The 24326-nt window shown below is 41.6% G+C and overlaps 1 protein-coding gene across 6 annotated transcripts in view; it reads right to left on the reverse strand.

Moving 5' to 3' along the window:
* SAMD4A (sterile alpha motif domain containing 4A) overlaps positions 1 to 24326 on the reverse strand; it is a 337199-nt gene that overhangs the window by 52172 nt on the left and 260701 nt on the right. For all 6 annotated transcript variants that reach the window (XM_029598286.1, XM_029598289.1, XM_029598285.1 and 3 more), the window contains one exon: positions 14465 to 14574. In XM_029598286.1, coding sequence (XP_029454146.1) covers positions 14465 to 14574 — 110 coding nt within the window. The remainder of the gene's footprint in view (positions 1 to 14464; positions 14575 to 24326) is intronic.

A 24326-nucleotide genomic window follows, 5' to 3' on the forward strand; every position in this document is an offset into this window, starting at 1 on the left:
TCTTTTTCCTCTAAATTGACTGCGACAATCAACAAAGAGATGGCGGTGGAGGTTGAAAAAGTGGCTGAATTAGTCACGTTGGTGCTAGAAAATACTGCATGCATTGAAGCCGTGGAGACTAGCATGGAGGAAGCTGAAATGGCCACAATGGAGAACAGCTGCAAAATGAACAGCATAGAGAGATGTCTCAAAGCTTTGACCCACAAGATCGGTGATCTCGAGAATAGGAGCTACAGACATAACATTCGGCTAGTGGGTTTCCTGAAGGTGTTAAAAGGCCCGAACCAGTATCCTTTTTTGAGTGCTGGCTCCCGAAGTTTCTTGGCCTCACAGTGAAAGGAGGCAAGATCAAAACAGAAAGGATGCATCGGGTGCTTGCTCTGAAGCCGGGCGCAGACTAAAGGCCGAGCATGATGATAATGCAACTACACACCTACCCTGATAAAATGAAGATCTTAAATGCGGCTCGGGAAAAAGCAGGAATCCGATATCAGAATCGTAACCTGATGTTTTTTCAGGACTTTTCAGCAAACGTCCAGAGTAAGAGGGCTGGATACGCTTTGATCAAAAAAGTACTGCAACAGAAGAGTTTCCCCTATGCCATGGTCCACCTAGCTCGCATGAATGGCCATTAACAGTAAAACAAAAATTTTTGATTCACCAGTGGAGGTGCATGGCTACTTGGATGGTGTGGGGGAAGCATTTCCGAGACGACAACAAAAAAACCCAGTGGGGCTGTTGAGGCCTAGTCATGGAAGCGGTGTGGAGTGAAAGTGCAGAATGGCCAGAGTGGGGAGTGTCAGAGTTCTGCAGCTGTGTCAGTGACAATGCATGCAGTTGCTGGTGATCCCCCAGAATTGAACTTTATATCTTTCTTTTCACTTTTTTTTCTTTTTGCTCCCATTTCTAATTTTTTTTTTTTTAGCTTTTTGTATTACTCGATCTGGTCTAGAATTTGTGAAGGGGGAGAGGGTTCTATGTGTTGGGAGGAGACGGGCGAGGTCACAGGGAAGGAAACAGAGGGGGGAGATGATGGTGGCTGACGGTGGATGTTTTATTTATTTATTTTTACTTATTTTCTATACCACCTATCATCAATCTAGGTGGTTTATAAATTTTACATACATAAAATTTTTAAATAAATAAATACAATACAAAATATTATAAAGCATACAACATGAATAAATGACTCTTGACCTTTTTATTCAGATAGGCATATTTTGTCACTACATTAGGGATTGGTGGGTGGGATGGGTAGATTGGTTTGGTGCACTGAGGGATCACCGGATTAGAGGGGTCACCAAATCCAGCAACCAGTATGATCTATGTTCTCAGCGCCCTCTGCACAGTACCCACTCGCAGTTTCCTATGAGACAGGATGTGGGACACAGCCATGGGACCACACGGTCGGTGTACAGGCTGTTGCCTAATCAGTTGTTTCCTCATCCCTTTAAGATTGGTCATAGTACATGTAACTTTCACTGAGTTTACACCCAGACACAAACTAATTTGAAGGCAACAGACCAACCTCTGAGTAAACTCCTATTTACTGTCTTGCACTGTGAAATGTTTACAAACAGGCAAGAATTTGTTTACTTAGTTATTCCATTAGGTCTATGATGAGAAAGCCTAAGAGAGAATGAAGGCCACACAGCTGTGCCTGAAATTTGATAAGAAATCAGTGGGTGGGAAATCAGAGGGTGGGAACACCATTATTTTCCACAAGCATTTGTAGTGTATAAGGAGAGACAGCGAGAAAGAGAGAAAGGAGAGAAAGAGAGAAAGCTCTGGACGTGACGGTACAGGCTGATCCTTTGGAAAAGTAAGCTTTTTATATCTATGTAACAATTGTTAGTATCTACCATTAGTTCTTCTGTGTGATCTGATTTTATTTGTTCTATCTTCTTATTGCTCAAATAAACTCACTTTCCTAAACACCTGGAACCTTGGGGGTAGATTTTCAAAGGGTTGCGCGCATAAGATACGCGCGTAACCCCCGAAAACCTACCCCTGTGTGCGCTTGGTGGCTCGGTGGCGCGCGCAAGCCCCGGGACGCGCATATGTCCCAGGGCTTCAAAAAAGGGGCAGGGCGGGGGTGGGGCCAGGGTGCTCCCGAGTCCTCTGGCACAGCGGCCATGCTAGAGGTTCACGTGCCGGCAGCTGGTTGGCGCGGGCAGGCATAACTTTTTGAAACAAAGGTGGGGGGGGGGGGGATTTAGTTAGGGCTGGGGGGTGGGTTAGATAGGGGAAGGGAGGAGAAGGTGGGGGGGGGTTTGAAAAAAAAGTTCCCTCCAAGGCCGCTCCGATTTCGGAGCGGCCTTGGAGGGAATGGGGAAAGCCATTGGGGAGTGGTGGGATAGAGGCAGCATGGCTGACATCAGCCTTGCATTAGTCTATGGAAGCTAATTCAAAAACTTAACTACACCTGCAGTGTGCAGTTAAATTTTTTAGTTATCAATGGATTAACTCAGATTGTATTGCCTAACAAAATTTGTGCTCATTGCATGTGATACTTTCATCATTTTAACATTAATGTCAACAAACGCACTAGTGCCTTAATCTTAATGCAGCATTAAATGCTCGATAAACCCGGGTTTAATGCACTTTAATGCTATATTAGGCTGAATGCACTTTAGTACATTGATTTCAAACTGATAGAGTCCCCTTGTTTAGCATCACCTTCCCTCTATATTACCATTATTTCCCGTGCTTAGATAACATAAGGCTGGCTCCACAGCTATGTTGGAAAATACACGAAAAAGAACTGGAAAATCTGTGAAATGAACAATCAAGTATTGTGTTAACACTCCATATTTTTTTTTGACATAACTCACATTTCAGCTAGGGAAATCTGACAAAGTGATGGACCAAGGACTACTTGTTGACATACTTGCGGAGTTCACAAGTTTTTAGGTTTTTCTTAATTTAAAAAAAAAAAAAAAAAAAGGAAAGACAACTTCTCCCAGCAACTCTGCACCATACCTCTCAATACCGACAAACAGCCCTCTAAAAAACAAAAGGGGGACCACAAGTCTATATTTTGGTGATGAAAGGGAAATTTAGAAAGCTGAAATTAGAGATGAATGTTTTTATTCTGATTGCTGACATTTTCTTTGCTTCTAAATGTTAATGATCATTGAGAATGGAGATGTTTAAATGATGCTAAATTAAATCTCAGGCCACATCAGCAATAAGCTGAAAGATGTGCTTTACTCCTAAAGAAACTGGTTGTTATGATTTGTGGGTATGTGGGCCCTTGGCCCGAGGTGCAAGTTGATACTACCTGTGGGAAGGACCCCCACAGGTCTGCATCGTCGGGAGGTGAGGTCAGAGACAGCGGAGAGCTCTGGGTGAGGCAATAGAGAGAACCCGCGGCACCAGGAGAGGACCCCTGTGAGAGTAGACTGGAGGCAATACCTGGGCAGGGACCCCGAGGGAAGGGATGCCAGACAGACCGCAGAGCGGGGGAGCATGAGGCTTGACCAATCAGGAGGTACTCCGGAGGTCAACAGCGTAGGATGATGATGTAATGCCGCAGGCCAGCCCAAAGGACAGGAAAGCCCGAGCTGAGCCTCTAGTGATGACGTAGCACCGCCCCGAGGAGCAGGGAAGTGTAGGCAGTCCCAATGTCATTCGTAGGTGCAACCCCGAGGAGCGGGGAAGCACACAAGTCCCAGGGAAGCCGGAGAGCATTACCCCGAGGAGCGGGGAAGCTCTGGCAATCACTGTAATATGAAGGCGTGGTCCCGGGGAGTGGGAAGTGCGGCCAGTCCTGTTCAGGATGCGAGCGCAACCCTGAGGAGCGGTGAAGTCCCCTATTAGAACTCACGAATAGTAGGGGTGTTCCAGAGGTAGTCCCGAGGAACGGGAGACCTTGCAGGATAGAACCCAAAAGATACGGAGCCAGCCCGAGGAGCGGGGTAGGCAAGGAGAGCGAGTCCTTGGTGTGTGCACTGGCCCCCGAGGAGCGGGTACCAGACAGGGTTCACATCCGAGGCAAAGCGTAGTCGCAGGAACAGGAAGCAGTAGTCAAAGACATACGGAACTTATTGCCTAGTTGGCTAGCTGAGGGCAAAGGTGGAGTTTAAATACACCTGTCTGATGATTTCATCAACTGGAGACATCCCAGAGGTTCCCACCAAGGCAGCTAGAAAGGAGGGCCCGGTGGCGCACGCGCCTAGGAAGGCCCAAAGTCGAGGAAGATGGCTGTGGCATCCGGGCGGCCATGAGGAGTCCCGGGGAATGTGGTGGTAAGAGCTGGCCTCGAGCCGCGAGCAGCCCGACTGTCATAACAGTGGTATTTAACAATGCTCACATTATTCTGCTCAAATTAAAATTATATCATTGATTATGGAAAAGAAAGGGGAAATATCTGTATGTTCTACATCTGTCTGCCAGGCCACAAGGCTGATGCGGAATATATATACACACACACACACACCCCTCCTCACACTCAGAAATATATATATAAATAACCAGGGCACTGGGACAGCCTTCCTCCCCCCCCCATTCAGACCCAGGAGACAAGGTGACACAAAGAAGGCGCGGACACAGGAATCACTTTGGAAAATGTATGGCGGCAGCTTTATTAACTTAACAACAGAAGGAAAACTGTAAACCAGATGCTGAGCCTCAACAAATGCCCCCTTTTATGACCCCATCCCTGCCCACTATTCCCCCCGCTCCCCTCCAGACTGTGCCGGGCCGGGCAGAGTATTTTGCCCCATCTCTCAGAGCCACTACCTGGGGCCACAAGCCCTGATCCACCATTTGCACTACCCTCGGCCCCACGCCTAGCGATGGGGCTGAACCCTGCCCCTAGGCAGGACTTCCAAGGGCTGCAGTGTCTCACAAGGATTGGCAAGCCCTAGATTGCCTTTGTGCTCCTAGAAACTTGGTATGAATAGACCCAACACTGGTCCAACCAAATGATCCTGCCCCCCCCTTTTGAGGCTACGACAGAAAGACTCCTCACTAATATAAGTACTGTCTATGCTACCTCACACATGCAATATTCAGACTATTCCTCCTTCTTGGTTTGCCGGGTGGGCGGGACGTGAGCAGCTGGCTGGTGGCGGTGATCGCAAAAGGGGCCGAAATTCCCCCTCCCCTCCCCGGAAGCTTCATCCCTGACTCAATCAGGCCCTCCAATCACCTTCCTCACCGGCGGTGCTGGCATTATCATGTGGCTGTGCAGGCTACAGGCCATTTTGCATGGTTTGGGGCTTTGGTACAGAGAAATACAGGATTTACCTCTCGTATAGAATGGTATTCCTTGCTGTGTTGCTTTTTTTTTTTTCAAATATTTATTCTTTCAACAATAGTCATCACAATGCATGAAATTAGAGCAATATACAAGAAGGAAAACAGAAATTGGGATAAACATCTTCTTTTTTGGAATAATTTATCAGCAACCATTAGTAGTGATGAACACGACAAGACAAACACACATTCATACTCCAGTCACACCCGCATACACACAGAGGCCAGCATTAAATTACTTACGAGTCGATACAGAAAGAAGCACGCCCCGACGCGCACACAGGCCAGTGTCCTGGGCGCGCGATTCAGCATCGGCCCGCATGCAAATGAGGGCCCGTGGTAAAAGGAGGCGCTAGGGTCACTAGTGCATCCCTAACGCCTCCTTTTTCACAGAAGTGGCGGCTGTCAGCGGGTTTGACAGCCGACGCTCAATTTTACCAGTGTCGGTTGTCAAATCCGCTGACAACCACAGGTTCGGAAAACGGATGCGGGCAAAATTGAGCGCCCGTCTTCCAACCCGCGGGCAGATTTTTTTTTTATTTTTGGGGCCTCCAACTTAATATCGCTATGATATTAAGTCAGAGGTTGTACAGAAAAGCAGTTTTTTCTGCTTTTCTGTACACTTTCCCGGTGCCGGCTGAATTAGGCAGGTGTTAATTTCTGAAAGTAAAATGTGTGGCTTCGCTGCACATTTTGCTTTCTATATCGCGCGGGAATGACTAATAGGCCCATCAACATGTATTTGCCAATTGGGGGCGCTATTAGTTTCGGGGGGGTGGCCGCACTTTTTCGACAAGCTATTTTTACCCCTTACTGTATAAGGGGTAAAAATAGCGCATCGAAAACGCGCGCCAAACGCGGGCTAACAGTGCGCTCCGCTGGAGCGCACTTTACTGTATTGGCCCATATGAGTATATGTACCTTTAACGCTATTACATTATATACATTTGTCAGAATTATGTAACCCATCCTGAATAATTTAGAAACAATTTAATAACACCTATGTAGTATTTTAAATTGCATTTTCTTAAACTATGAGGCGAGAGATATAAAATTCAATCTTTTAATTAAATATCTTAACTTCTCCAGCGAGACTACAGCCCCCAATTCAGTAGACCATGCTGTTGCTAAAAAAAGACATAGTCCCCTCAGCAACTTTTTCCAAACGGACTTTAGACCAACTAAACAATCTGTTCGATCTAGAGCCTACCCCAAGTATTAGATTAGTTAAGGAGTTGGCATTAAAATATGAGGAGCACATGGTTTAACTGTGAAAAGGTAGTTTCTGGCTTGTAGATAAGCATAGAAATGGAAATTAGAAAAATTGGAGTCTGTTTTCAAAGGAAAAAACTGCATCAACAGCCAAACAATAAAGAAAATATAAATGTGATAGTCCCTGAGTATGCCACCAAGAATATTATTACTTATTCCTGGAGGAAAACGAGGATTTCCCATCAGTGACAACAGCGCTGAATATTGCCGAGAAGTTCCCACAGATGACGTAAAAATTGCCATGCCCTTTTCATTACTTAAAAAAAAAGGATAATTTCTCAGCCGAATAGGGAGAGATCCTATTGGGAAGTGTAATGCACCCCACAGTGATATTGGAGATAAAGTAGAACCAAGTTAGAATTACAAAATTTATATTTACCTGAGACCCACTCCCACCCAAACCTGAGCTAGCAAGCAGTATTATAAAAATGAAAATTTGGCAAAGAAATACCCCCTATATCTTTGCTCTGCATTAAAGTAGTGCACTTAATACATGACAGTTTATTTTTCGTCAAAAATTTAGACAAACTTGATTACAATTTGTGAACATCTTTTCAGGACAACCAACATGGCAGCATTTGGAGTTTATATAATAACAATTTTGGAAACAACACCACCTTAAATAACACATTTCTTCCAAAGACAGAAAGCGGGAGTTCTAGCCAAGTCTGCAATTGGCACTGAAACATATCAATTAAGGCCATAAATATCAGAGAGTTGTGATGAAAACATAGTCCCAGATATCTGAATGACCGACACACCAGTTTAAATGGAAATTCACCCCTCCACCCTGTCTGTGTAACAGCCTGCAAAGGAAGGGCTTCTGATTTAGTAAAATTAATAGACCATCCCACAAAGCTACCAAAAATACCAAATAAACAGACAATTACAGGAATCAAAATAGGATTAGCAAGAAATAAAAGAATATCGTCATCAAATAAACAAATCTGTTGTTCTATACTTTCAAGATGAAAACCCTGAATATCGGGTTGACTCTTTATTGCAGTGGCTAAGGGTTCCACCATCAAAACAAACAATAAAGGGGTTAAAGGGCACAGGGACTGATTTTGGGTTTTGCTGCTCCCAGACACTTTTGGTGCTTTTACTTCCCCACCTCCTCTAAGAGTCTGTTACAGGGTAGCAGAGGGCTGTTCTCTGCTGAGTGAGATTCAAGCAGAGCTGGAAGGCAGCAAATCTTAGCCAGCAAATCTTGCTGCCCCTAAATGTCTGCTGCCCTAGGCACAAGTATAATGGGTGCCTACTGACAAACCCAGGGCTGAAAGGGCACCCTTGTTTAGTGTCGCCTAAGAGATTAAATTCCGAAGACACCCAGCTATTAATATTAAGTCTTGCCTGAGGTTTAGTATACAAAAGTTGGATCTATTTTATAAAGAAAGGTAGTATACCAAATATCTCCAACACACAGAACATATGTGGCCATCAAACGCTTTTCCTGAATCTAAGCTAATACCAGACCTGTTAGCCGGTAAACAATCCCATAACACGTGGATAGGGGTACGTAAATTTTTCACACCATATCTCCCTTTAACAAATTCTACTTGGTCAGAGGAGACAAGATCTGGCAATACTAAACTTAAATGAGAAGCAAGAATCTTAACATCCAGGTTAATTAAAGAAATCGGTTGATAACTGCCAGGAAGAGATAGATCTTTATCATTTTTAGGGAATAAAATGATCATTGCCTGATTAAATTCAGATTGGAATGCCCTTGTGTACTGAGAAATCATAAACGTGTTGCAACACAAGGTAATATTAGGCCTAAGGTGTTTTTTTATAGAATTCAGAGCTAAGACCGTTCATGCGGGCACCTTACCTATCTTTAAATGCCGAATAGCCCAATCCACCTCCATCTCTGTCGGCGGTGCTTCCAACATGTCTTTCTGCTGTCCTGTAGACCGTGGAAAAGAAACCTTGTCCAAAAAAGACAGCATCGTTGTCCAAAAGGAATCCCTAGCAGAATATAAGTCCTTGAAATCATCGACAAAAATAGATGTGATTTCAATTATATTGGTAACCAAGTGGCTCTCGGAATTCCTTAAACTGGTAACTTAATGGCGTGGCTGGGAACTCCTTAGAATCTAGCCAATAGTTTACTAGATTTGTTTCTGAATCTAATATAGTTTTGCACGAAACCCCTGCAAAGACAAAAGAGCTCGTAGATGGAGCATATGATTTAATCTATTCCTAAGAGATACTAGCTTTTCTCTATGATGGGAATCTAAGGATTGCATATGAACCATTTTAGCCTCATCTAGCGCTTGCGTAAGACTAAGAATTTCCTTATCTTTTGCCTTTCCTTTGTGTGCAAGCTAGGAAATTTTTCCCCTTAATACTACTTTCCCTGCCAACCAAAGAATATCAGGTTTAATATCAGATGCATCATTGATATCTAAATAAAGTTGCCATTTCTCACATATAAACGATTTAAATTGCTCGACATGAAATAAAATGAGATCGAAAGTGCCATTTAAAAGCTGAGCAATTTTTAAATCAATATGCATAGAAACAGAGATTAACGCATGATCTGTGATGGAAAATCCACCAATTACAGCTTGGTATATCATGGGAAATAGGCTGCTGTAAGAAAATAATCTATGTAAGAATAAGAATTATGAAGAGCCGAAAAAAAAATGAAATCAAGTTCTCTAGGATGTAATATTCTCCAAACATACATCAACTGAAGTTCTTTTATAACAAAACAGGCACCTTTACTTACAGCACAACCCTCCTGCTTCCTTGGTGGTTTTGCATTAATTGAGGGATTAATAACCAAATTAAAATCCACACCCAACATAACTTTATATTTAGGAAATTGACTAACGATAGAAATAAAGGTAGAGAAGAGCAAATGGGAATACACATTTGGAGCGTAAATGTTTCCCAGAAAAGTTTTCTCATTATATATTTCACCAAACACAAAGGGTTCGATTTTACAAGTGCGTGGGTGTACAAGCGTGTGTAAAAAAACGGGGGTTACGTGCGTGGTCAGGCCTTGCGCATTGCTGCCCGCATGTTATAAAATACGGTTCCTGCGTGTGTCGGATTTGGCACATTTGGTAACGTGGTCTATTATCTAATAATTGTCATATTATTACCACTGTTGACATCCAGTTTTCAAGAAATATAGGATTTTAATATCTGCCCGTGCATGTGCGGGTGGGTCGGGACTCGCGCAGGCGGAGGGGTGACGAATTTTAAAAAACAACGCGTAGCAACACAAGTATGTCTTCCCCAGTTCCTTCCCAGTCCGCTCCAATTAAGGAGAGGATTGGGAGGGAACTTTCCTATCCCCCTACCTACCCTTCCTACCATTTCCCCTCTCCTCTCCTCCCCTCCCCCTATCTAGCTAGTCTGATTTTTTTTGTTTTAATACTTACTGCACCTTCGGAGCAGAAGTAATTTCTGGGCGCTGGCCAGCTGCCAGCACGTGCTTCCCCAGGACAGGGCCTAATGGATGCTGTCCTGGTTGGCCTCTGCCCCTCCCTGCCCAGACCGCCATCCCCTGGCCCGCCCAGTTTTGCTGGCCTGGCACTTCTGCATGTACCGCGAGATACAGGTGTGGCTGGGCTCTTTCTAAAATGCGCTCGGCGCGCACACGGCCCAGCCACGCACATATCCCCCAGATTTTACACGCGCAGGCCATCAAAAATTCGGTCTAAATCTGCCTTCTGGATCAGTCACATATTTTTCAATAACAAATGGGATATCCTTATGAAACAATGTAATAACCCCTCTTTGTTGTGAAGAATAAGAAGAAAACACATACTGACCCCATCCAATCTTGTTTAAACTTTTTATGTTCATCAGAAGATAAATGGGTCTCCTGTAAAAAAAAAACCAATATGGGACCCGTCTTTTTTAAACATCTGTAATAATTTTTCTCTCTTCAAGGAAGAATGAACACCATTTACGTTTACGGCCAAATTTAAAATCGGCCACGCGTGTAAAAAACGGGGCTAGGTGCAGGGCCGGGCCTTGAGCACACCACGCACATTTTCAAAGGGGCCCAGTCACGCGTGTAACCCTCGTTAAACGCCGAAGTGCTGGGCCCAGATAAAGGGGCTGTCGGGGGAGCAGGGAGGGGCAGGGATGGAGGCGGCCGGTCCAGCAGCTATTTGCTGCTGTGCCAGGGAAGCCGGCACGAGCAAGTTACTACTGCTCCAGAAGAGAAGCAGCGGGTAAGATAACACTTTGGAGGTTAGATAGGATAGGGATAGGGGCGGGGAGGAGAGGGAAAGAGGGAGGAAGGTTAGTTAGGTCATTTGGAAAGGGAAAAGGGACATTTGCATCGCCGCTCGTAAATTAAAAATTTACCCACCCCCCCCGCGCACGTGAGTCGCAGGCCGCACACACATGCGCACACGGATGTTAAAATCCACCACACATGTGCACGAGCTCCTCATATTTTATAACATGTGCGCTTGTTATAAAATAGCCGCATCCATGTGTGCGTGCCGGGAAGCGCACGCATACGTTTAAAAATCTACCCCTTAATGAGCTAATTTTAATCGTAGGCATGTATGAAACATAGAAAAAACATCACATGACAAACAAAGCATAAGAACCACTTATGCTTGGGAGGCATCCCTCAGCCTAGATGTCCACCCAACAAAGAAACAAAACTCAAAGAGAGACACCAAATCACATACCATGAGCTTGAATATCTGCATGGTACGTGGCCTCTCTGTAGCAATAACCTACATTCATACCTTTCACTCTAAAAGCCAACCATCCTTACACTCACCACAACACACAAAAATATAAAACATAGAACACTCCAAGGCACCGTATCTTCTGAAGCCTATTTTTTCTTCTGTAGAAGATTCGCCCTATAGGGCCAACAGTTACTCAAAATTCTAGGTTTCCCAAACTATCACATTATTCTCAATAACTGAGAAGATATGCATCTGGACCAAAAAAAAAGAAAGAGAAAAAATCTCCAGTTGTCATTGTAAACTAGCTTAAGATCTAAAGGAATGAAAATCATACATGTTGTATGCTGCAAAAATGAAAGTCATCAGTACAGAGATCTCCATGCAGCTATATAACCCTACCACCCAAAAAAAGTGAGTAAATGACCACCAATAAACAAACTGAAATAAAAAACAGCAATTTTGAAGGTGGTACCACTTAATTCTGAGCTGGTAGAGCTGTGCATCGTTTTTTCATTCGATGCCATTTTGTAAACAAATCCGTCAGCGTAGTATACTTGTATGCCGTCAAATCACCAAATTATTTACAACTGAATGGAAAAACAAAATAAAAAAGGACCAGAAAAAGAAAAAAAAACACAAAAAACAAGAGGTTTCATTTGTAGTTCGCACATCATCAGTCCTTGATGTTTGCAGCTTTATACATCACAAATATACAATAAGAAACCAGAAGCAACATATAGAAAACACTTTTTAATCCAACAGTTCCAAGTTCTTGTAGTTTAAGGAGAGGAAAAAAAAACCTGAAAAAGTATAGGGATAAATAAATCCAAAGGTATCGATTTGCAACCTAATCAAACAACGCTCAACATGAACTGCTCTGCTTGCCCCAATTCAAATCAATTGGTGACTTTTGCATAAAAAAACAAAACAGAGAAATAAGAGATAACATCACAAACTAAAATCCACATATCTCCCTTTAGCTTGTATGCTCAGAAGAACTGCAGATTTCATGCCAAGCCAAAAAAAAGTAGCTAAGCAAGAGAAAATAATGAGCAGTTATGAGTCCAAAAACTTCTGAGCCTGATCTTTTGATTTCAAAAGAACCATATTGTTATTCCAAAATACTCTGATCACAGCTGGAAAGATAAAAGAGTTTACCCCATGGTGATATAAAACAGAGTCATGCTATGGTGGGTCTCTGAAACTTTCTGTGAAAAGTCATTAAACATAAGCAAAATAGAACCTTCATATTATAAACTCTTTTTCTTCCTGAAGGCCTGTATTATTTTTATTTTATCAGTATAATTAAGAATTTTTGCAATAACGGGTTCGGCTTTGGCATGTTTTCTCTAAATGGACCTTCTCTGTGGCTGTGAATGTGCTCAACTAGGATTGGTTCAGTATTTAAAGAGATCCAGCGCTTCTGGGAGCCAGACTTGGATAAATTGCATAAGATCTGAATCTTTTACATATTCTAGCAAGCCAATACATTGCAAGTTATTTCTTCTGGCCCAGTTTTCCTAATCTTCAAGACTTTCAGTCAAAACAATGTTCTCTTTCCTAACTTCATCGAGCCGTGTCATCAACTGACCTACAGAGAATTCATTTGTACAGACTCTGTTCTTCAAATCTGTAAATTTTTTATGGTTTTCCATTCCCTCTCATGATCTCGTCCATAGAAGTTTGCAGTTTGGGTAGCCGATCATCTAGATTTGCCGACCCCAGCTTGGAGATTTCACGAGCCACGTCATCTTTCACATCCACCATTGTCTTCTCCACTTTCGCTGCCACTCCACTATCCACCACCTTCAGTTCTTCTTCTGCAAGCCATACAGCTTTAACAGACATCCCAAACTGCTCTGATAGGTCAATTTCCAGCATATAAGAATCCTTAGCTGAATAAACCACTTTTTGGCTCCCAAGAAATAATTATGAACAAATTAAATTAGGCCCCGCCGGAGCTCTAATGAATCCGACCTTTCAATGCAGTTGGCATTACCGGAAATCCGCTGTGCTGCATTCTGTTTAGCCAGAGCAACACCGACAGACACTCATATACCTGCCTGCGTGTTTATTCAATGATTACTTATAGGATAAAAAGACTATACTTGTGAACTGTAAGTAATGGATGGATAACTGACAGTGCTGCGCGAGTGCTATTGCAGTGCTGTCATTCAGCAGATAAAAGCAGTCTGCCACCATCCTTCCGTTTCCACTGTGAGCACAAGGACAGCTGGTTTTGCAATATGGTGTGCAGCAGACATGAAGCCAGTTAGAAATTAAACCAAAAAAAAACCCCACACGAGTTATAAATGCGGTTCATCTAGGAAATCTCAATACAAAATGCTGAAACCAGACAGAGAAGAAGAAAAGAAACTCTGAAGTCATTTAAGGTGCAATGTAGAGTAGCCTGAGTAGCTGCAAAGAACATGTGCACTTTTAATGTGTGCACTTTGAGGTATCCAGGTATTTTCCCTTTGAAAATGAGCTAGTGCAAAGTAGGTAAGGTACCACTTTCTGCATACTTTGCACCTATTATTTTATGTAATCAGTAGTAAAGGGAGGGGGGGGGGGGGGGGAGGTTAAACATCATTCATGTACTTCCGAACAGCAAATGTGGTTCTGTAATTTTCTTCTCCCAGCCTATACACACTCCTGGAGATGCCTCCCCACAATCCAGCTAAAAGTACATCTGCTGTGGAAGTCCACATGCACAACATTTTAAAGACGCTAAATCAGGGAATCCCTTACATAACACCAACATGTATTTTTGTTTGACACATTCTTGTTCCTCATAGCGTCTGTTTAGCAGCCATTTTGCAGGGTTGGGCTAGCAGTAAATCATGAGCATGGTTAATGGGAAGTAAACTGTTTTCCCTCTATATTTTACAAGCAACAAAATAATTATTTAAAAAAATATATCCAATTTTGGGACTGATGATTATATAAGAACAGAAAGCAATGGAAATGTTAAGACTAACAGAGTATCCGCTGGGTTTTATGAAAGTCCCATAAAAAGCAATAGAACATGCCAAATGACTGAAAAGTTTACAATTTTGTAATTAGATGTTTTTTAAAATTGCTGTTGGATACATCTGAATTAATGGATTGGGACTCTTTTTGTGTGATTGTACCAGTATTAGTATGCCATTACTCCATTCTTACAGATCATTCTGAGCAATGAATTGACAATCTTCGACAGACTGAAGCAGAAATATAAATTCTGAAAAAATAAGGCAAGCTTGAAGACATACTTGTGCCTCAAGTTGACATTCACTGAGTGACATCATTTCTTCATATGTCATCTGGGAGAAGAGAGCTGCATACTTGTGCAGACGTAGACTTTTTAACCAGGCAGGAACATCTGCAGCAGAAAAACAGTGCAATTATGTAACATTTTTACAACATTATTACCTGGCATCATATCCCATTGTTATAAATAATAAAAGATAATACTTCTTTATCAATATTAGATTTGCATTAGATGACATCATGGTTAGAGGGGAAGCATTCTAGAATTTGTTATTGTTATATTTTACTGCTGTATTGTACTTTTATGATGCTATGTACTGCATGAATTGTTATTTACTGATATATTTATGTTAGGTATGCATTTTATAACTTGATTTATTCTTGTATTTTACTGCTATATTACTATACTTGATGTTGTATTTTGACAATTGTAATGTTGTGAACCACTTTGGGTCAAACTTCTGTTCGAGGGAGGCAGTATACAAGTATAATTTATTGTCTCCTAGACACTGCTGTTATGTGCACTTCCTCCTCCCTAACTTGGAATCATTTCTATTCTTTTCCAATCCCCCATCCCTGTGAACCTGAAATCACTTCTTGTCTCTTCCACCCCATGAATTTGAAATCACTTACTACCACCACCACCACTGGAATCAATCACCCTCTCTCCTTCCCTCAAATCTGGAATCACTCCTTCACTACTTTGCTCCTCAAAAAACCAAGAAGTTCCCTCCAACTTGGAATCACTCCCCTTCTCTCACAGCAGACTTCCTTCTCTCCAGAAACGTCTGCGATTCAATGACCTCCTAGCTCCAGCAGTGGCGGCAGCAGCAGGCTGAGTGACCATGGACACTAAGGCAGCCCGCTCTAACAGCACCAGTGGCATCCATGTAAGGGGTGGGCCTTATGAGCACACATTGTCTTCTGTGCTCACGCAATATGATGCTGTCAATGGAGACAGGAAGTGGCTGCTGCAGCAGGAGAGATGGAAGCTTTGCATCTGGGGTGGGAGAGCTCAGAATTTCACACAGGGTGGCAGAGGGCTTGTGATAAGAGGTCTGCAAGAGGAGGAATTAATATTGCCACCCTCAACATTGCCACCCTAGGCAACAGACCCAGCAGTCCATTTTGTGCATAAAAATGGCATCTTATACGCGTATGTTGTGCTTAGATACATAAGTTTCCCTTGTTATGTGCAAAGCGTACTGTGAAATTTTTTGGTCTCATATGTAAGTTTACACTTGCAAACTTTTATGCAAAATTAAAGTTAATTAGCTGTTGTGATGCAAATTCATGCAAAGCAGCTAATTAACTATGCTTGCAGCACTAAAATATATGCAAAAAGTCATTCACAGACCTTCAATAAGGTGTAGTTATCTTCTTGAGAAGCTGACTGTAGGAAACTTATGGGCATAAATTAAATCACGTTTATTTGCATATGAGTCCCAGTAGAAATCACACATGGAAAATTGCAACATCTGCATGAAATTTGGCCTCTCAATGCTTTATCTATTGTTATCAATTTTGCATGGTGGCAAAAGCTCTGCTGACCTCCTATTAAATACAATTCCTAAAACAGTCAAAATGCAAATCTCCAATCTTAGTTTACAGTGCCTAAAGATATGTCTAAAATGCAAAGAAATGAAAATACTGTATCTAACTTCTAGGAGTCTATATTCAAAAGATTTGTTTGGTGACGATTGGGACTTAGCTGGATAAACTTGGGGTTTTAAATATCACCGTTTCCCACCACTGAATGGATACGGTTTTAGGCTGGTAAATCTATCCATATACTAATATCCCCTTCACTGGGAGAGGGAACCATCCTTTCCCCCTTCTGCATTACATGGGTCAGTGTGCAGCAGAAGCTGGTGGTACGATCACTGCCGGCTTTGGCGGGCCCGCCCGGGTACCGCGCGATTCACTAAGGCCTGCGATTTTAGAAAATCCAGGCCTTACTTACCTACACTTCTTAAGTTACTTTCCAAACAATAGGATAGTGGGGGTCTTTCCAGAAATACTTTATCTCTGCAGAGCCAAAGGAAAACTACAGAATTCCCTTATTCTTTCATGCTCAATTACTCACTGGGGACAGGCAGTCCCTCTTTCCCTCAGCCCCCACCCATCTGATTTCTGGGTTAGATTCCACCTTCTTCCACAATTATCAGTCTTACAAGAGAGAACCCTTTTCTGCAGAGCCCACAAGACTCCCACCGCCCCATCCCGAGCAAAGCCTAATCAACTTAGCTACTCTCATGACAACTCTTTATCTGTTAACTCCAAGAACTCCCTTTGACTCTGCGTCAGTGACTCAAAGTCATCAATTATACTCCCTTCTACTGACCCAACCCTTATTGGGATGGAACCTCCTGGCACTCAGAAAAAAAAACTTACACCTCTTCACCTCCCATTCTGGAAGAAATCTCTTTGTAAAGAATAGAAAGGACTATATTCTACTGGTCAGGCCCAGACACCCTTTTACCCGGCTAAAATTTACCTAAATAAAGAGACAGAGCATGGGGGCATTCCGGGAATAGGGCTTAAACCTAGCCAGGCAGCGCTGATATTTAAACTTTTTAAAATATATCCGAGGTGATCCAGGAAACTATAGACCAGAGAGCCTGACTTCACTGCTGGGAAAAATTGTGGAAACTGTTATAAAGAATAAAATCACAGAATATATAGATAGACATGGTTTAATGGGACACAGCCAGCATGGATTTACCCAAGGGAAGTCTTGCCTCACAAATCTGCTACATTTTTTTGAAGTGGTGAATAAACATGTGGATAAAGGTGGACTCGGTAGATATGGTTGTATTTGGATTTTCAGAAGGCGTTTGACAAAGTCTCTCATGAGAGGCTTCTAAGAAAACTAAAACATCATGGGATAAGAGGTGATGTCCTTTTGTGGATTGCAAACTGGTTAAAAGACAGGAAACAGAGAGTAGGATTAAATGGTCTGTTTTCACAGTGGACAAAGGCAAACAGTGGAGTGCCTCGGGGATCTGTACTTGGACCAGTGCTTTTTAATATATTTATAAATGATCTGGAAAGAGGTACAATGAGTGAGGTGATCAAATTTCCAGATGATACAAAATTATTCAGATTAATTAAATCACAAGCGTATTGTGATAAATTGTAGGAGGACTTTGCGAGGCTGGCAAATTGGGCGCCCACATGGCAGATTAAATTTAATGTGGACAAGTGCAAGGTGATGCATATAGAGAGAAATAATCCATGCTGTAGCCTCATGAAGTTAGGTTCCATTTTAGAAGTTACCACCCAGGAAAAAGATCTAGCGTCATAGCTGATATTATATTGAAATTGTCGACTCAATATGCTGTGGCGGTCAAAAACACAAATAGAATGTTAGTAATCATTAGGAAGGGAGTGGCAAATAAAATTGAGCACGTCATATGCCTCTATTTTGATCAGTGGTTATACCGTACCTTAAATTCTGGTCGCCGCATCTCAAAAAATATATAATTGCACTGGAGAAAGTACAGAGAAGGGTGACCAACATGATAAAGGGCATGGAATGGCTCTCCTATGAGGAAAGGCTAAAGAGGTTAGGGCTGTTCAGCTTGGAGAAGAGACAGTTAAGGGGGGGGTGGATATGATAGAGGTCTACAAAATCATGAAAGGCCTTGAATGCTTAAAAGTGAAATGGTTATTTACCCTTTTGGACTAGGGGGCACGCCATGAAGTTAGTAAGTAGCACATTTAAAACAAATCGGACTCAATGCACAATTAAGGTCTGGAATTCGTTGCCAGAGGATGGGTTAAGGCAGCTAGTGTAGCTGGGTCTAAAAATGGGCTGGATTAGTTTCTGGAGGAGAAGTCCATAAATTGCTATTAATCAATAGGGAAGAGCCACTGGTTGTTGCCGGCACTAGTAGCATGGTATTTATTTAATGTTTGGGTACTTGCCAGATAACTGTGACCTGGAATGGCCATGGTTGGAGGCAGGAGACTGGGCTTGATGGACTCTTGGTCTGACCCAGTATGGCATATCTTATGTTCACTTCCCAGTTATCTTTACCCGAGTAAGTCTGATTGTGGTTTCAGCAAGTCTAAAGTTGCCTGGATACATTTACCTGGATAACTCTACACATAACCAGCTCTATTAAGTACAGAGTCACTTAAGTGGAAAAAAAAAGCCTCGCAGACCAACAGTGGCCTGACTCCCCCTCACCTAACTCACCAAGTAAAAAAAAAATAAAGTCAATCATGAGGCTGTCATGGCCCGTCTTTCCCACCCCCGCCAAGTGTGGAAAAAAGAAAAAAAAAAGAATCCACAAGGCTGTAATGGCCCAAGTCCTCCCCAACATGAAGGGAAAAGAAATAAATAAAAGAATCCAGAGGACTGAAGTGGCCCCAAATCCCTCCCCAACACCCCACCAAGTAAAAACAATAAAAGAAGCCAAAGGGCTACAGATGCCCAAATCCCCCAAGTTAAAAAAAAAAAATACCAGCTGTAGCAGCTGATTCCCCCCCCCTCCCCTTCTTTACAAAGTGGTACTCTCCCCAGACCTCCGTCCCCATAATCCTGAAAACCCTGCAGTAACCCCAGCAGGAACAGCAGTGGATCCTTCCGCCTCCCACGGGGAGAATATCTAAATGCCCCTGACAAGCGCTGCACTACACATTAATTCATTACCTCAGCGAGGGCTGACCAATCCCCGTTCAGTGATCTGTGCTGTTGATGCTTATTTTATTTGCATCTGTAAGCCCTCTAATATAAAATCATATTTACTTTTTTTAATGACTTCGAATCCAAAATTTAATGAGCTTGCCCAGTCACATGTGCACTGGTACTCTAGTACCAGAAACTGTCCCGTATATTTATGTACTTAATTAACTAACCACTCAACATGGGTGATGTCATAATGGAGCAGGGTTTTTGGGGGTTTTTTTTTGATCCAGCAATTTCCTCCTGCACCTGTGGGCTTCCAGTTCATTCAGAACCTGGGCTGAGATCTGGCGCCAGTATTCTTCACATGCAATCACCCAGCCATGTTTCCTTTATTTTATACTCCCTTCCAACTTCCTTTAACCTGGTCACCAGACCTCCTCCTGGAACCCTGCAATGATGGACCCTTAAATCTGGCCACTAGATGTCACCATTTAAAAAAAACAAAACAAAAAACAGACTCCCTCCCTGCAACCAGGGGCTTTGGTGCCAACTCTGCAGTGTCCCTAGTCCTGGATGACCTGGGGAGAAGAAGACCTGGGAAAGAATCAAACCCAGGACCTTCTGCATGGGAACTGAGCCTCTAAGCAAAACACAAACATATTATTACAGGTTTGGAATTATTATTATAACTATTTCTATGGCACCCTAAACCAGGGTTCTTTACAACAGATTACATACAGGTACAATGAGTCCTTTGGGTACCGATGTTCTCTGCAAGCTATAAGGAAATCCCCGGACCATGTCCTCTGTGCCCACAGAAGTTGTGCCTCATGGTTTGAACGCCCAGGGCTGTCAGGTCCCGCAATACCTGCAGAACATCTAGAGAATAGAACATGGGTGGGACCCCCTGCACAGCTTAAGGGAACATCTGTGGGAACCTGAGTTATGAATATTTTTCTCTCTCCAATACCAGATCTTATCAAATTAGAACTTTATTCCTTGGTACTATGGAATAAGTCACAAAACTGTATAGCTGTCAACTGACAAAAGGATCTAATGTCACATGAAACGCTCATGTACATCATCATCTTTTGGATAGTGCTTCTGATGAACCAATGAAAAGTAGATCACAAAATAACCAGGTGAATTACACTTTTCTCTCAACTAACTTGTAACATACAGAACCTAATGAGAGTAAATCTTCAGATACTCATAGGAACATAAGAACATGAGAAATTGCCATGCTGGGTCAGCATCACACTTTGATCATTACACTAATGTAATCATAAATGATCAGAGGAGATATTATCAAACATTTATTCAAAAAATATATCATACAATACATAAGTTCAAAAAGAAGATATTAGTCAAATTGATGCCCAAATCCTTATATATCTTTAAAACATGTATCACAAATATTGTACAATAAACCCCCCCAATCACACAGCTATTACAACTCACACCAACTTACATTCTTCTAACCCATTCACATATCCATACTATTCATAAATAAAACAATACAATATTGAGGTTCAACGTCTATCAATTACTGACGTTTTTAGCAGCGTTCCTCCAAAGCTTCAATCTTGTTTCATGCTTTTATTCTACCGGCAAAACCCTTAACAGAGTTTCCCAAAGTTCACAATCATTCAATCAATGGTGTTTTGAAGATATTTTTTCACAAAACTTCAATATTCATGTGGTTTTCCCAAATATCTTTCACCCCATATCTTTCAATGTTACCCAACAAGGACCCTTGTTTTGCTAGACTGGGCTTTCCTCAGGGAAATAATAACTCTGTGAATACAAATATTACATGTATCAACCTTTTCACTCTTAAAAATGCCCAAATTTCTATTATACCAATTCTATTACCTCTACATTGAATAGTGCATCAGTCTAAAATAACCAAGAAGCGATCTTCCTTTCACCACTATGACATCCGAAATACTACTTCACCTTCTCATACTTATCGCCTGAAATTTTAATTATGGTATCTCCTCTACAACACAAAAAAACAATTAATTATATCCATTATTTCAAACAAAAAACAGTTAATCTCTTCTTGTAACATCTACGCAATAAGTTCAGGCTCACCAGCTTGGCATGCCACCATGCTCAACTCCGAACTGCAGTTGGCATCAATTTGACCAATATATCTTATTTTTTAATTTATGTATTGCATGGTATATGTTTTTGAATAAATGTTTGATATAATACATCTCCTATTATCATTTATGATTATATTAGTATAATGATCAAAGTCTGAATACCCAATGAAAAGTAGGACAGCCTACCATGAGTCCAGTTCATTCCACAACCAATTTTGCTACTAGAACCCTACAGTACAAAACTATATACAATTGTCTCCTCTTCTCACAAAGATTTATTTATTTATTTATTTATTGTTTTTGTTATACCGAGTTTCATGACAGGCATCACATCAACCCGGTTTACAATTAACAAGTGTGAAAAAGCATAACGTAGCGTAGTAAACAATATTCTCAATAAAAAACCTTGAACTTTAAATACAGGGAATCAGAAAAAGGATGTGAGAAAGTTACAATAAAACAGGGAAAAATTAACTTGGAACTGGAAGGGAGGAGAGAAAAGAACAGAGCAATATTTACATTTGATGACAAAAGTTACTAAAAACTCTTTAACAGTAATTAACAGAAGAGGTCCTAGGGTTGATCCTTAAAAAACAAAACCCACCAATGGTGAACATTAAAAAAATATGAAGCTTCATATAGTTTTGGCAGTAATCTGCAACTAATCAAGTCTCAAGCTCATCTGTCTACTCTCTCTCTCTCTCTAGAAAAACAGGTGAGGAAAGTAGGCAGTGCCTGGAAATGCATACACATTTATTTTATTTCAGCAATTAATTATATTTATTCTTTAAACCCTTGTGCAATTCCCTCGCTCCTTACTGGTAGTTACTTTGCAAATAAGTCACTATACTGAACGACAGTTACTACCCTTAGCAGAAGGCATTCCCGTTTCCACGGAGCGCCAGTTAATACCAAGAGCAATTTGCTAGACTGGATGGACCATTTTGGTCTTTTTCTGCCATCATTTATTATGTTACTATGTTTCTTCTGGCAATTCATACGCAAACTGCCAGCAATGCCAAGGACTGAAGAAACTGCGTGAGAAATTGGAAATGTTTATTTTTGTAATTGTCATGAATGATTGTTTCCCTAAACGTCCATCTGTTCTTTTAGAAGCGGCATCCATGGAATGATGTTGAAAACCATTACATTATGATAAAAGCGATACCAGCTTTTCTTACTTAATAAATCCTGGTGAACCACATCCAAAGCATTTCAGGCCACAATACTTCATATGTGGCTAGGCACTTGTGATTAATTCAGTGCAGGTCAGATCACAGAATACTTATACAATAACCTCGGAAATGTTTTGTTACGGTTAACAAATCTAAAGTAATGTTTTGCATAATATGGTTCTGGTATTTTGGAAACAGGCCATGCAGTACAGGAGCTAAGAGGTCATCAATTATTCTTATTACAATGTCTACTATTTGTCTTCTAAAAGAATATATAATGGTTTTAAAAGAATACATGTCTAAGTAAATAATGAATTTCAGACAAAGATGAAAAAGAACAAGAATATAACATTTATAAATATATATATATAGATATAGATAGATAGATATAAATCTGTTCAGAGTATGAAATGGATCTTATTCCTTTATTCACTATTGCATTAAATGCAAATTTATGATTTTACACATGCAGTATGGAGTTAAGGCCCTGAATCAGCACTTTCCATGGGACTACTAATAAATCTTAAATAGCTGCACTCAAAAGACTTCAGTGATTTAAATATTTGCTGTCAGCAAATATGTTAATTTGATGCACCATTTCAAAGCAGGTATCCTTTCATATTTTTTAAAAAAAAGTGTTTCCATAAAAATTGACCTTTGGGCACCTTCTTGAAAAAGACTAAAATTAAAGTAGCATTCCAAGGTATCTGGCGTGAAGAGCTGGTCAGATTGTAAACTGAATCCTTGTCTTCCAGCGTATACTGCTGCTTTTCATCTATCTAGTAATCGATTTATAAATCTATTGATTTATTATAGCAATGCACATCCACTGGAGAGAAGCATTCATAATAAATATGGTGAAATATATATCAGGAATGATTTCCCAGCTCACCCTCGATGACTCTAATCTTTATGTCAGCCCTACCAGGGCACTTGGGCTCCAGAAGCAGTTCCCTGAAGGGTCTAGCAAAATGGCAGAGTATAGCCAGGTACGCAGAACCTGGAAAAATTACTACAATTTAACTTTTATTAATACATATTTCTATATATTTGCCTCAAAAACAGCACTGTACACCTGGAGCTCTGCATTTTAACATAGTGAATAGACTCCTAAGATGGATACGTTGAGATAATACATTTGTAAACAATGAACAGTGTTTACCATGCCGTAAAATACATTAGCGCAGCAAAAATGGAAATGTGCAGATCTTCCAAATTTTGTGTGTTTCCTGGCACCCTCAACCTGGCACAATGGAGGTACACAAATGAACTGTTTTGCATACAAATGCATGCGAAGCAGCTTATTGCAAAGCAAATGAGTAGCATGGCATGCAAACAATTTTGCAAAGTTCCTGGAAAGTTAGCTACATCTACCAAGGTGAGCTAACTTTCCCTGGGAGCACTGCCAGGTTAACGTGCCTGGCAATGCTCCTGGAGAGGCATGACAACACACACTCCCGCTGTACAAAACTCCCTGGGGCTTCAGTGGCCTCCCCCAACATTCCTCAATGGAGCACTAAATGTAAAATAGAGGCCCCCAGCGATTAATTCTCATTCCCAAATAACTAAAAGTAGCTCCTCCCACTTCTGCCCTTTCTGGATCCCATCCCCAGACTTATTAGGAACTCCCTGGTGGTCTAATGGGGCAGGAATGATCCCAAAATTGCACCTGCCCTGCTGGTGTCATTTTTCTAAAGGACACCAGCTGACCCCAAGTGCTCATTTGCTTTGCATGTGACAGAAGCAAAGGAGCCCTTGGGGTCAGCTGGTGCCGTGCTTCAAAGTGGCCCAGTCTGGGCAAGAGTGACTTGGGATTACTTGTACTCTCAACTAGACCACCAGGGATTTCAGGATAAGCCTGGTGGAGGAGTCCAAAGGATGGGGAGTGGCCACTTTTTGTTATACAAGGAAGTGGCTTAATCACAGATGGGGGTATTTTACA

This window comes from Rhinatrema bivittatum, chromosome 4, assembly GCF_901001135.1.
Source record: "Rhinatrema bivittatum chromosome 4, aRhiBiv1.1, whole genome shotgun sequence".
In the NCBI taxonomy this organism is placed as follows: domain Eukaryota; kingdom Metazoa; phylum Chordata; class Amphibia; order Gymnophiona; family Rhinatrematidae; genus Rhinatrema; species Rhinatrema bivittatum.